Source organism: Pleurodeles waltl, chromosome 4_2 (genome assembly GCF_031143425.1).
Source record: "Pleurodeles waltl isolate 20211129_DDA chromosome 4_2, aPleWal1.hap1.20221129, whole genome shotgun sequence".
Lineage (NCBI taxonomy): Eukaryota > Metazoa > Chordata > Amphibia > Caudata > Salamandridae > Pleurodeles > Pleurodeles waltl.
Window position 1 is genome coordinate 940,895,359 of NC_090443.1, and position 15,291 is coordinate 940,910,649.

At 48.8% G+C, this 15,291-nt stretch overlaps 1 protein-coding gene across 1 annotated transcript in view; it reads right to left on the reverse strand.

The window, feature by feature from the left end:
- The window catches only part of LOC138293500 (vitamin D3 hydroxylase-associated protein-like), a 392,308-nt gene extending 383,674 nt beyond the window's left edge, over positions 1-8,634 (reverse strand). The window contains exon 1 of the mRNA XM_069232738.1: positions 8,358-8,634. Coding sequence (XP_069088839.1) covers positions 8,358-8,567 — 210 coding nt within the window. The 5' untranslated portion in view covers positions 8,568-8,634. The remainder of the gene's footprint in view (positions 1-8,357) is intronic.
- Positions 8,635-15,291: the final 6,657 nt, after the last annotated feature.

Genomic DNA, 15,291 nt, shown 5'->3' on the forward strand with positions numbered 1-15,291 from the left:
TGGCAGCAGACAACACAGCAGTGGAGACTCCAGTGCAAGAAATCTACTGGGCCTCTAAACTTCCCTGCCCTATTTTGTACTAAGGACTTATAGGTAGTTTGACCCCTCCTTTCCCTATTATCTACTAGGGACTTACACAAGTCGGTCATTGCCAATTGTAATTGTACCACTTTACCAAATACCTCTTGTTCAGAGCACTGGGCCCAGTTAGCAGAGTGCAGGGCACAGTCGGGTCAGTTACCAACAGTATCAGTCAGGGAAAATGGGGGTGAACATCCTAAAGGGATGACTTTCTCAAAATTATTCAAAAATATTTAAGCTGAATACATGACTTTATTAAATATATATTTCATTAACAGTTTCACATTATGGCTGTTGCAGGCTTTCGCAAATTTGAGTATCAAGAGAGGGGGATCCCTCACTAGGCTGTCTTCTGTTTCTGATATATTAAAAAGTGGTGACCAACATCATTTATGCTGCCCTGATTGCGTCTTGCCAGAGACTGACTGACAATGGTCTCTGAAATCCTAGGGTACAGCAGAACGTTGATTGAAAAACACTGCCATAGCACAGATGTTTATTGAACACCAGCAGCATGGTTGTCTGGTCGCTGTGCACAATGAGACAAATTTTCACAGGCAGTGGTAGTCTACGGGGTTATAGGTTTCTCTGATAGCCAACAACACAGCTTTGAAAGAAAATCTAGGTTGCATGAATAGCGTAGGCAATGTTAAATATAGAATGTGATTTCCACTGGTGCACTTTACCAGAAGGACTAGTGAGAGACGTCAGCTCATAAACATGGGCTTGAAGAACTAGAAGACATACATTGTAATATTGTCTTACACTTGCAGGATGTGGCATATGAGACATGAAAGAGGATTCCAAGTGGAGCCTCCATCGGGATGGGACAGTTGAAGGCACTATCTCCATATGCACCAGGAATCATGCAAGGTTGTATGTACATTGGGCTAATTTCAGATTTTCTGTGCTTAGAAATACACAAATACCCAGGAACCTTTGGGTTATGTTAACAAATTCAGCTGCAATGTTTGGAGAACAGGTGTGGGGGTGGGAGTTCAGCCCTTGGCAAGGACCAAGGAGAGGAGCTGCTCCTGGACAACCTGCATTTGAATCACTGATCATCAAGATGTAACGAGGTATTGACTCCTTTGTCCATCCATCAACAGGAACGTTCCATAAAAAGCAAGGTGTGAGTGCACATGTTATTGCTGAGGTGACATTCTGGGTGAAATTGTTGGGGTCCATGCTAGTGGAATTTATGGTAATTTCCTTTGCAGTACCAAATTTAAACCTGCTTGAACCAAGTCTTCCCTTTGAAATTATGAAATAGGAAACACAATAAACTTTCAATGATGGAAACAAAGAGGATGAACATAAATTTTGGACATTTTGTTGAAAATTTGTCAAGTGGCTCTAAAGTTATTCAGAAAACAAAAATGTTTTTTCTATGGAAACCCAGACCTAACTATAACTGCACTGGCATTCAGAGATAGAGAAAATATGCTTTGGTTCTTCTAGTGTAAAAACTCCAGCTAAACACAAATATAATATAAACAATACATAACATTTTTCATATGTAATATTTTATATAGCGCACATTCACCAAAGTTTTCATGGTGCTTAGAGGTGATAGCCTAAATCAATATAACTACACAAATGCCTTTGCAAACAGGTGGCCCTTTATTACCTTCCTAAACCTCAGATAGTTAGATTCCGTTTTAAGGTATAGGGGAGAGATTTCCAAAGTTTTGGGAGCCATATAGGAAAAACACCAGACCCCTTGTTAGACCTGGCATCCTTGGCATGGTTTCCCCCTTAACTTTTTGCCTTCAGACCTCCTGATTTTGCTGACTTCGTTTTTGCTGGCGTTATGAATTTGCACCCTTGACCACTGCTAACAAGTGCTGAAGTGCTTGCGCTCTTTCCATAAAACATGATAACATTGGCATATACCCAATTGACATATTTAAATTGCTTATAAGTCCCTAGTAAAGTGCACTACCTGAGCCCGGGCCTGTACAATAAATGCTATTAGAGGGCCTGCAGCAGAGATTGTGCCATCCACGTAAGTTGCCCTTCAACCAAGTCTCAGGCTTGCCATTGCAGAGCCTGCGTGAGCAGTTTTGAACTGCCATTTCAACCTCACAAATAAACCCTTTGCCAGGCCCAAACCTTCAATTTTAATATGATGCACCCTCCCCTCTGGGCAGAGGGCAGGGTGCATCATAATAAAAAAAGTAGGACATGTACTTTTTAGTTTTACCTGTCCTGGCAGTGAAAAACTCTTACATTTGTTTTTCACCACTGCAAAGCCTTTCTCACTCAAAGGTTAACATTGGAATTGCCTTATTGCACTTTATAAGTATACTTTCCAAATGGGAAGATATATCCCCTTCAAGTTTAGTGTCTCTGGAATCACAGTTTAAAATCTTAGCTTATGGTGAAATTGCGATTCCGAAAATGCCACTTTTAGAAAGTTGGTATTTTCCTACCTTGGCCTTTTGGTGCCAGCAGCCTGTCTTGGGTCACATGACTGGGTGTAGTTGGCAGTTGGGCTTTGCGTATTCCTCCTATACAGTCACACACAATGGGAGCATAGGTGTGACTTGATGGGTCATCCTGGGCAGGATGGAAGGGAGGGACTGGACACAGTCTCACTTACACCTGGATAGACTATGTCCTGCTCCCATACAAAGGGTTGCATACCCCCTGTACCAAGCCTGGAGCCATGGCAGAACATCTGTGCACTTCAAAGGAATGTCTTTGAAGTCTCCCTCACATAAAAGGCACCACTGGGTATAAGAACTGGACCTAAAATACCACCACTTCAGTACACTTCTGGACCTGTGGATACTATGCCAGGAAGAAGTGCTGCTGAAGGACTGCCACTCTGCTAGACTCCTGCTTTGCTGTGCCGAACTGCTGCCTGCTGCCCTCTTGCCTGGCAGTGAAAAGGACTGGACCTGCATCTCTCCAACCTAGAACCCAGAATGACTCCAAGGGCTAGTTGGCTGGCCTCCTGATCTGAAGTTTCAGGGACATAAAAGACTTCCAACCACCCAGCATCTGCACCTGGGCTCTGCAATCTGTGTGTCTACCCTGCCAAGCGGTGCCATCCCAGTCCTGGACCCTTGGAAATGGGCCTGAGGTGCTTACCAGCGGAACCGATGAGCTGTGCATCCCTGAGTAGAACCACAATATTTCATCTGCTGAGCAGTATATTCTCGACCACAAGCAATGCTGCTGCTTGATTTGGGCCGGCGCAAACGACTTGTATCAACCCCTGATTTTGAGTTTTATGCATCACCTTCAGAACCACCTCTGTGTGACGCTTCCCCGGAGCATATACTTGTATCTCTCGTCAATGGCAGCCACAACAATTCCAAAGCTCAGCATTGCCGCTTCACCACTCATTGTAACTAACTCATTGCCTTTGCTGTGTAACACATCCCTGACACTAGCTTTCACACTGCAAGCCCCGTCTGTCGGATCCTCGGCACTGACGCAACACGATCTCACACCTCAGCCCTACCGCACCCTGGAACCAATGCACCACCTCAGTTGTGCAACACATCTTTGACTCAGTTCCACACAACACTCTGCAACTAGGCTTTGTGATACTTTGTTCAACTGGCCTAACTGGGTCCCTGTAGCTTCCCTGCGCTCCATCAGCCTGAACTTTTTATTTTGTCCTGGCCGGCATGCCCCAATATCCCCAGTTGGTGCTTTTTGCTTTTAGGCACTATTCTCCAGTTGTTTCTTTAAAAATCATAGTTCAATTTTTATTGATTTGACTTTTGTCATTTTGGTTTTGTTTTATTTATGAAATTAAGTTCCATTTTTCTAACCTGGTGTGGGATACTTTTAATGTGTTATTTTCACAGTGTTAATGTTTGAAGTGTTGCACAAATGCAGTTACCCCTAACTGCTCTATGCCAAGGTACAGATGTGGGGACACAGATTAATTTGGGTGCGCTCATGCCTTACCCTGACAAGAATTGGTGTTGCTGCCCGACCAGGGTCATACCCAGGTCAACCAACAACCTGATTTCTCACACCCTTGTTCTCACTTCCTTGAAGAGGATTGCAAATAACGGGTAGGCGTATAAAGAGAAAGTCAGGGGTCTGATTATGACAGGACTTAAAAACAGTTAAGAGTGCCTTAAAGTGGACTTTTGAAGCATTGGTTAATATATAGTACTATATTATCATGGAGGGGCTCTGGTGACCTTCCGGCTTCGTGGTTTATGTCACATCACCAGAGCTATTCAAGAGCAATACTGCAACATTTTGTATAAAGTTAGGAATGGGGTTTCTGGTTGGCTAGGGTTTACACCTAAGCCAGGCAGAACCCACCACTCTAGTCAAGGTAAGTTACATACCAAAGATAACCTCTGCTCACCCCCTGGTAGCATGGCACAGAGCAGTCAGGCTTATCCCCAGAGGTTATGTGTAAAGCATCTATGTATCACACTCGCACCGATGACACAATAAATACACCGCAAATGAGACTCCACACCGGATTGTATAAAACTATGTATCTATATCTCATGTGTATATCACAGTACCAAAAGTGTCATAGAACAAAAGCACTGGGCCTATGGTGCAGTGACTAGTAGGGTACTCAAAGTCTTGAAATGACATTCATTATAGCATTAGACGATGTAGTAAAGTGTATCTGAATCATCATAGGGTACAACCCTTAGATTACTAGATGTCACCATAAACACATGAATCAGGAATTATCCAACTACTACTGATGTCGCAGGACGCTTTCACTCACATTAGAGGCTACAATGTACTCAGGGTTTCCAAAGTAGGGCATAGGGTGGCCTTGCAACTATTGGTAAAAATCCACTATATTCACATTGTTTGTAGCACACCTGCGCTCTTGGCGCCTTCCATCTGGGAATATTTTGACAAATTCCTAAATGCGCCAGAGGGGGGCCTCCTGTGAGGTCACACCCCACTAGATTACAACACGGACACCAAGGCCCCCATGGTGCGACTAGCAGGAGGGAAAGGGTACCCACGCATGGCAGAGAGTAGTGGGAAGATTCCCTGGTATTCCTGCATCCCGAATACACAAAAGCAGGAGTTGAGTCAGCCGCCCACACTCTTCCTGTAGCGCCGGGCAGCTGCTGGTTACGGCCATTGCCCACGCTCCTCCTAAAAGCAGTGCGGCTGCTGGCCTGTACTTTTCTGGTGTCGGGTCTGGTCACGCTGCGGCCTTTCCTCCTTTCCTCGGTGGCCTCAGCAACATCGGGGCACAGGGTTGCGGGTCATTATGGTCCTGGCACAGGCTTCTCTCAAGAGGGCAGCATGGGTACGAACACACGCCCCCCTCAGCTTTCTAAAGTAATATCCATGCCGCTGCATTGTGGCTTACAAGCTCCGTCCTTTGCATCCCTCATGGCAGTAGTGGGCCTCACCAGGGGGACTCTCGAGGAGTGACAATCCTCTTATGGCCAGCAGGTGAGGTTCCATGGTCGGCTGTTGCACCTCCCCCTCTTACCCTGGGGCATGGCAGCTGGGGAAACGCTGCTCAAGCCACAGCTCAGGGAGTGTGGGTCCCACTGCCTCTGGAGTAACAAAGCTGATCCTCGCCAAGAGCGCATGACCCCCAGCACTCGGGGACCAGTGGCAGACCTCGGGCACATGTCAGTCCCAGCTTAGTATACCAGGTGACACTCCGAGTGCAGAAAGGTGGAAAATGAAGGGCTCACCATGCACTAATCATAAGGATGGGACAAATGAAGTGCACCATGGGCTCGGGTAAAAGTGATGGTGGGGGTCCTGGCTCAGTGATCCACAGACAATTCTGGGGCAGTCACCAGCCCAGGGGAACACTTGGGGGCACCAAGGGACATGCAGGCCAGAACATCAGGGCAAACAAAGGCAATTCCTCCTGGCAATCCACAGTGCCTGATGACCCACAGTTAAGGAGCAGCTGGCAGCAGGGCAGCATGCAGAAAAGCAATCCATTAAGTCCTTTATGCCACCCAGCAAGTAGTAGGCAGAAGGACACCAGCAGGAGAGAAGTCCAGTTGAGTCCTTTAAGGCAGTGCAGCAGTCCTTCTGACAGAGGTTCAGTTCCAGTTCTAATAGTGCTCTGAAAATAATGGGGTCAGAGTCCCTGTACTTTTACTCAAAAATGTCTTTGTTCAAGGGGTCACTTCAAAGGAACCCTTTCAAGTATAACACAACCCCTTTCAACCCAGCCCCGGCTCCAGACATCTGTAGGGGGTAAATCAGCCTATTGTATGAGGACAGGACACAGCCTATTGATATGCATGGTGTGAATGACCCTCCCTGGGCTGGACACAGCCTATTGATATGCATGGTGTGAATGACCCTCCCTCTTCCCAGCCCAGGGTGACTATCAGTTTGCAGATGCCTCTTCTGTAACACCCAGCCCCTCCTGTGCTGTGGCTGTCTGGGAAGTATGCACCATGAAGAGCTGCCAATCTGCCCTAGATGGTGATTTGAGTCAGGCTGCAAAGCACTTAGAGTTATAAGCACAGAGAAATGCCCACTTTCTAAAAGTGACATTTCTAAAATAGTAATGTAAAATCCAACTACACCAGTAAGGAGGATTTCTCACTACCATTCCAAACATACCAATCATGTCTACGCTACTCCTCTCAGATCAGAAATCACTGCTTAAAAATATATAAGGGAACCTCCAATGCTGACCTATGAGAGGAGCAGCCCTCAAAGTAGTGAAAAATTAAACAGACTGTTTGTCACTACTAGGACATGTAAAACACATAAGTGCATGACCTACCTTTAACATACACAGCACCCTGCCTACAGGGCTATCTAGCGCCTACCTTGGGGTGACTTAGGTATAGTAAAAAGGGAGTTTAGGCCTTGGCAAGTAGTTTGAATTGCCAAGCAAATATGGAAGTAAACTACGCATGCAGGCACTGCAGTGGCAGGCCTGAGACAAGTTTGGGAGGCTACTTCTGTAGGTGGCAAAATCAGCGCAGCAGGCCCACTAGTAACATTTAGGGGCAGATTTATGGAAAATGGTGATGCACCGAGTGCAGCGCCACTTTCCCTGCGCCCCTTAGCATCCCCCTATCGCCACCATGTGTGCGCCGTATTTAAAATACAGCGCACTATGGCGCAGGGTAGGGGGCAATAGTGTCATTTATTATGACGCTATTGATGTACTCTGCAGGAGTAGCACCAAAATATTGGTGCTACTCCTGCAGAGTACATAGGGGCCCATTTTAAAGAATGGAAGCCCCCTTTTAATGCCTGCTCTTCAGCAGGCGTTAAAAGTGCCATAAAAAATGGCATAAGGAAATCTCATAGATTTCCTTACGCCATTTTTCTGGCTCCCCGGACGGGTGAACGCCCCCTTTGCATACATTATGCCTGGCGCAGGCATAATGTAGCACAAAGGGTTACAGAGTGGCATAATGCATGCAGTTTGCCACTCTGTAAATACAGCACAGGGATTTCTGCCTTGTTGGGCCACATTAATGTAAAAATAAATGATGTTAATGTGGCGCAAGGTGGCGCTAGAGGCCAATAAATATGCCCCTTAATTTACAAGCCCTGGGTATATGGTATACCACTTTACGAGGGACTTACAGGTAAATTAAATATACCAAACAGGTGTAAAACAGTCATACCAAGTTTTATGGGAGAGAGCACATGCACTTTAGCACTGATTAGCAGTGGTTAAGTGCCCAGAGTCCTACAGCTAACAAAAAGAGGGTCAGAATAACAGGAGAAAGGCAAAAAAGTTTGGGGATATCCCTGCAGAAAGGGTCATTGCCAACACACAGGAACTTGTTACTTATTCTCTATCAATACATATAATTATATACGTATATATGCAATGTAGCAGATAAAAAGTCACAAAATAGGCATTATGAACCAGACTCCCATATTTATTCTCGAAAAGCCTATTTAATTTATCTCGTTTTAATCACATTGACATATTTTGGCCACAGTTTATTACAATGCCAGACATACAATTAAACACAGCCCCCCCCCCCCCCATGTTGGTTCTGAAACTGAATTGCAGTTTGCTCAAAAGGAAAGAGAGTAGAGTAGTTCTTGAGAGGTTACACTGCCCAAAGAACTCTCTTCCCGCTATTTACTCCGCCTCCAGAGCTTTCTCTAATCTATTGGTCGGCGAGTCGGTTTACGTGGCTCTCTGGTACTTGTAATCCTGCTAATCTAATTATTAACTCACTACTACAATGAGCAGAATACAAAAAATGACTGGATAAGATAATGAAACGGGGAATCCTTAATACTTCTGCAGCTGTGATTCAATTTAAGAAGAGCTCCGATTGCCACTATGAAAATACCTCTTTTTTAAATCGTTGAACTGCTTTCTCCATTTCCTGAAGTCCTAGTTCTCTCCTTTTCTTTGCCTCCTCCGTCTTCCAGTGGATGTTTCTCTGCTTCAGCCATCTCAGAGCTACGAGAGACGCCCCCGAGCAGACGACCAAAGCAGAGAGAAATGTGCGATCCGACGTAAACTCCGGCAGGAGCTCGCGGAGGTTTTTAGCAATCATGGTGAGAGCTGTTTCTGCCGCGCTGTCAGGATAAAACCAACCACAGAGGGAGGCTGCTGCCCAAGTTAAATCATCTGACGTGTTGGGTGGAGTCTGTAGAGAGCAGGACCTCTACCTATTAAATTTCCTTTCGGAGCCCCACAAAATACGGACAGGATTTTCTCTGAAGATAGTGTTTCTAGCTCTAGCATATTTTATTTACTATTGTTGAAAAATAGATATAATCTGCTTTGATGAATGTTCAAAGTATATACAAGTGTTTGAAAAGACGCTACCCAGATAAAAAAGTCTGTGATTTTGCAGTAATGTTTAACATTGGTACAGCAAGTGCTTTAAATGGGCTTTCACTGTCTGGTACTGAGTATCTGCACTTCTTTAATATGAAAGAGCAAGTACCTGCACTTCTCAGAACTGCTGCCATACATTTAATGGGAGACTACCACCACTTTTCAGGACCAAACACATACTATTAATAGTGAGTATCTGCACTTCTACATTTCCATTTAAAGCACTACAGCTATTCAGATGTTGCCTGCGCAGAGACATAGGCCCTCATTACAACCCTGGCGGTCGGTGTTAAAGTGGCAGTAATACCACCAACAGGCTGGCAGTAACTATCGCCAAATTATGAATATGGCGGAAAGATCTCTGAAAGACAGCTAATGTACCACACCGACCGCCAGGGCGGAAACAACAGGCACCATGACGGTAGCCGCCTACAGCCAGGCAGAAGTCAATGTTCCGCCCACCATATTATGACAACACAACCCGCCACCTATTCCGGGGCGGTACCAACGACATGAAAAGCCTGACAGAAATTGAGCTCAGAAGGAAAAGGACTCACCATTGGACACACAGGGAACAACCACGCCGCCATGGAGCCTGAACTGCATGTCTTCCCCTTGATCTTCTACATGCTGCTCCACCACGAACACCAACGCCGGCGAAGGCGATGACGGTGAGTACAGACTATTGGGAGGAAAAAGAGAGAGACACACACACGCACCACACCCCCCTTTCTCGCCAACACCATACACACAATCAGCTGCATTACAAACACTTTTTACCCCGTAACTCAGATGAATAATGCAAGGACAAAACAATTTTGAAAAAGTGAATGTAATGAGATCAACAGCATGAAATATAAGTTAGGCAAGATTATAGATATATACATATGTACACAAAAAGGGACATAGCCCAGTCCACAATGTTCGTAGGCCACATGGCCACAGGCCAAAACCCAAGGCCACACGTCACCTGCTTCAACATGGAGAGAACACTGCAGGGGCATCAGTTAGTAAATAGGCAGGCACCTTAGGGGGACGGGGGGACCTCAGCAGGGAGATGGAACAAGACCACTGGTTCTGGAGGGGACAAAGTGCCCTGTGATTGGTCCTGGGGAGTGCAAGGCCACAGTGTCTCAAGTGGGTGACTTGCCCACTTGCTCTGGAGGGGGCGACATGCCCTGTGCTTGGTCCTGGGGAGTGCAAGGCCACAGTATCTTGAGTGGGTGACTTGCCCACTTGCTCTGGAGGGGCCAACATGCCCTGTGCGTGGTCCTGGGGAGTGCAAGGCCACAGACTCTCTGGTGGGTGTCTTGCCCACTGGGCCTAGAGGGAGCCTTGTTCCCTGTGCTCTTGATCCTGGGGAGTCTTGGGCATGTGGGTGTCTTACCCACTGCTTCTGGAGGGGGCATTGTTCCCTGTGCTCTTGATCATGGGGAGTGCAAGGCCACAGTCTCTCAGGTGGTTGTCTTGCCCACTGGTTCTGGAGGGGGCCTCGTGCCCTGTGCTTTTGATCCTGGGGAGTCTTGGGCATGTGGGTGTCTTACCCACTGGTTCTGCAGGGGGCATTGTGCCCTGTGCTCTTGATCCTTGGGAGTCTTGGGCATGTGAGTGTCTTGCCCACTGGTTCTGGAGGGGGCCTCGTGCCCTGTGCTCTTGATCCTGGGGAGTCTTGGGCATGTGGGTGTCTTACCCACTGGTTCTGGAGGGGGCATCATGCCCTGTGCTCTTGATCCTGGGGAGTGTTGGGCATGTGGGTGTCATACCCACTGGTTCTGGAGGGGGCAACATGCCCTGTGCTTGGTCCTAGGGAGTGCAAGGCCACATTCTCTCAGGTGGGTGTCATACCCACTGGACTTGCAGGGGGCAGGCCGCACAGCAGCCCAACGAGGCAGGATTACATACCGTCTGCCGGCGGCTGCTCAGTGGTGGTGGTGCTGCTGGAGGAGGGGGCTCCTGCCCATCCACTGCAACCTCGAGCGGCTGCTCAGTGGAGGGTCTGCACCTCCTTGGCGATGGCATGCCATATACCCTTCTTTTGATGGGTGCTGACCTGCAGAGGCAATACACACAGGAAAATATAATTAGACAAACAGTCCTGTCTGTTACACTTATGGCCCACCATACCCCTTCACATCACCATTTACACCCACATGGCCCAGCACACAACCTATACGCCGCCCAGAGGACATCCACCCACCCCCCTTACACGAGGCCTTCACACACATCACTCCATGCATTCATGCCACATGCATCGTGCCCACAGTGTACTCACCTATTGGTCTGGAGGCCTATACAGCACTCCATACTGGGGTAGTACTCCATCCACCAGGCTCTCCAACTCCTCCAAAGTGAAGGTTGGGACCCTTTCCCCAGTCATACGGGCTATGGTAGGTTCCAGACACAGGTCACAGCAGCACATGCAGTGTAGGTTCTCTCCTGTGGAAGATCAGGTAGCAAGTGAGGGATCAGATAGAAAATGGCGGTCACGTCCGCGGCGGTGCATACTGTCACCGCAGGCATAGATCCCCATTGGCCACTGTAACCCATAGGGCCCACTGTTAACCAATGAGGAATTGCACAGCAATTCCCAACTGCCTCCTGCAACAGCACACAACATCGGCGGACTTACCTCACTTCCACCTGTCCCTCCACCACCAGTCCTCTGTACAGCGAGCTGGTGTCTTGCTGCAATGGAACGTACTTTCCCCCGTAGGTCGTTCCACCTCTTCCTGATGTCATCCCTAGTTCTTGGGTGCTGTCCCAGGGCGTTGGCCCTGTCCACGATTCTTCGCCAAAGCTCCATCTTCCTAGCTATCGATATTTGCTGCAACTGTGCTCACAACAGCTGTGGCTCTACCCTGATGATTTCCTCCACCATGACCCTTAGCTCCTTCTCAGTGAGGCGGGGGTGTCTTTGTGGTCCCATGGGTGTTGTGTGAGGTGTGTAGGTGAGGGTGTGTTGGGTAATGTTTTGGGGTGTGTGATGTGGGGTGTGTGAGTGGTGTATATGTGTGTAAAGTGTGTGGCTCTGGTTGTGTCAGTGATTTTGGTGTCAATCTCCTAGCAGTAATTGTATTCGTAAAGGGTTGTGGGTAATGTGGGTGTGTGTTTAATAGTGGTGTGGGTGTGTGAGTGTGGTGTGTGTATGGGTGTCAGGTATGTGTTGTTTGAATTGTCCAGTGTGGTGCTGTTTTGTCTGTGTGTGTCCATTTTGAGCGCAGCGGTATGTACCGACAATGGTTTACCACCGTTGAATGTCCGCCGTGGTGATTCGTGGGTCATAATGTGATTGGCGTAGTTCTGTTGGCGTAACGGTATGGGTTTTGATACCGCCAGTTTATCACTAACCTTTAGTGTGGCGGATTTGTGTATGTGGCTGAATACTGACGGATTGGTGTGTGTGTGTCATAATATGGTGAACGGATATCCGCTGCAGCGGCATGGTGTTTTCAGTCAGCAGTGGAATTTACTGCCAATGTCATAATGAGGGCCATATTGTTAGCTTACAGTGGGTGTAGAGCCTGCCAACTGCTTACAATTGGTTGGCTTTATTGTGGCGCTAATTTGCTTGATTTATATTGGTTTGCTTGCATGGGCCTTCCTTCCTCTTTTTAGGGTTGAGCGTGCAAAACGCTCTGTCCCTGGTGTGATCTCTCTCTGTGGACTTTTATCCATGCCCATTAGTTGGTTTGTGGGCTTTTCTTTTAAAATTCGCTTGATCTCATTAGTCAAAGGCATGCATAAGTAAAATCAAATCAAATCATTAGCATTTATAAAGCGCTCTACTCACCCGTGCGGGTCTCAAGGCGCTAGGGGGAAGGCGGGGTTACTGCTGCTCGAAGAGCCAGGTCTTGAGGAGTCTCCGGAATGCGGAGTGGTCCTGGGTGGTACTGAGGCTGGTGGGGAGGATGTTCCAGGTCTTGGCTGCCGGGTAGGAGAAAGACCTCCCACCCGCCATGGAGCGGCGGATGCGAGGGACGACAGCGAGCGCGAGGCCGGTGGAACGTAGGAGACGGGTGGGGGCGTAGAAGCTGAGGCGTCGGTTGAGGTATTCAGGTCCCTTGTCGTGGAGGGCTTTGTGTGCGTGGGTGAGAAGTCGGAAGGTGATCCTTTTGCTGACTGGGAGCCAATGCAGGTGTCTCAGGTTTGCGGAGATGTGGCTGTTGCGGGGTACGTCGAGGATGAAGCGGGCAGAGGCGTTTTGAATATGTTGCAGACGTTTTTGGAGTTTTGCGGTGGTCCCAGCATAAAGGGTGTTACCGTAGTCCAGGCGGCTAGTGACTAGGGTATGGGTCACGGTTTTTCTGGTGTCGGTGGGGATCCAGCTGAAGATCTTGCGGAGCATGTGGAGGGTGAGGAAGCAGGAGGAGGACACGGCGTTGACTTGTTTAGTCATGGTGAAAAGAGGGTCCAAGATGAAGCCGAGGTTGCGGGCGTGGTCTGAGGGGGTCGGTGCGGTGCCAAGGGCCGTGGGCCACCAGGAGTCGTCCCATGTGGTCGGGGTGTTGCCGAGGATGAGGACTTCCGTTTTGTCAGAGTTCAGTTTTAGACGGCTGAGCCTCATCCAATCTGCGACGTCCTTCATGCCATCTTGCAGGTTGGTCTTAGCGCTGGCGGGGTCCTTGGTGAGGGAAAGTATAAGTTGACTGTCGTCGGCGTAGGAGGTGATGATGATGTTGTGTTTGCGTACGATGTCGGCGAGGGGGCTCATGTAGACATTGAAGAGTGTCGGGCTGAGCGAGGAGCCTTGAGGGACGCCGCAGATGATCTCGGTGGGGTCTGAGCGAAAAGGTGGGAGGTAGACTCTTTGAGAGCGGTTGGAGAGGAAGGAGGCGATCCAGTCCAGGGCCAGGCCTTGGATCCCGGTGGAGCGGAGGCGGGTTATTAGGGTGCGGTGACAGACGGTGTCGAAGGCAGCCGAGAGGTCGAGGAGGATGAGAGCGACTGTTTACCGTTGTCCATCAGGGTTCTGATGTCGTCTGTGACTGAGATGAGGGCAGTTTCAGTGCTGTGGTTGGTACGGAATCCGGATTGTGAAGGGTCGAGAAGGTTGTTGTCTTCCAGGAAGTTGGTAAGCTGTTTGTTGACGGTCTTCTCTATTACCTTGGCAGGGAAGGGGGTCAGCCGTAGGTTTCTTTAGTAGGGCGTTGACTTCGGCGTGTTTCCAGCTTTCGGGGAAGGTAGCAGATGAAAATGAGGAGTTGATGATGGTCTGGAGGTGCGGGGCAATGATGTCGTCGGCTTTAATAAAGATGAAGTAAGGGCAGGGGTCCGAGGGGGCGCCGGAGTGGATAGAGTTCATGGTGGTTTTGGTCTCTTCAGTGTTGATGTGGGTCCAGGCGTTGAGGGTGATGGCAGGGGGTGTGGGTTCGGTGTTGCTTGGCTGGGTCTGGTGTCCGAAGCTGTCGTGGAGGTCGGTGATCTTGCGATGGAAGAAGGTGGCGAGGGAGTTGCACAGGTCTTGAGAGGGCGTGATGGCGTTGGGATTGGAGAACTCTTTAACGATGCTGAAGAGTTCTCTGCTGTTGTGGCTGTTTTTGTCCAGTCTGTCGGTGAAGAAATTCCTTTTGGCTGCGCTGATCAGGTGGTGGTGTTCGCGGGTCGCGTTCTTGAGGGCGGTCATGTTGTCAGCGGTGTGGTCCTTGCGCCAGGCTTTCTCGAGGGTGCGACAGGTTTTCTTCGATTCCTTAAGGGTGTCAGAGAACCAGAGAGGTTTTTTGGTGTTGGCCTGTCGATGCGTGCGTCTGAGGGGAGCAAGGTTGTCTGCGCAGTTGGTGATCCAGTTCGTGAGGCTGAGGGCTGCGTCATTGGGGGTCGGTGGTGAGGGTAGGTTGGTTGACGGTGACCGCGGAGAAGAGCTGTTCTTCGGGGATTTTGTTCCACTGTCGACGAGGGATGGGTTGAGTGCAGAGGTGGCAGGTCTCGCGTTGGAATGTGAAGTGGACACAGCTGTGGTCGGTCCAGTGTAGGGCGGAGGTGTGGCTGAAGGAGACGTGTTTGCTGGCGGAGAAGATGGGGTCAAGCGTGTGTCCGGCGATGTGGGTGGGGGTGTTCACCAGTTGCTTGAGGCCGAGGTTGGCGAGGTTGTCGAGCAGGGCGGTGTTGTTGGGGTCGTTGTTCTGTTCCAGATGGAAGTTGAGGTCGCCTAGGAGGATGTAGTCCGGCGAGGCGAGGGCGTGCGGGGAGACGAAGTCATGCCTTTTCCGGTGTTTAGCCCGCCTCGAACGCACCGGCCAACTACTGAAAACATACGAGGCTCCATATTTTTGGTATGGTTTCTGGACTACTTTTTCTTTTTATTTCGTTGGCAGTGCGATCTCGTGGGCAGTAGCAGAGCACTTTCCATGACATCGACCCTGTTACATGGATATTTGCACTTTTGTCGGTTACATGGATAATTGCACTTTTGCTGATACGTTTCACTGCAAGCGAACTTC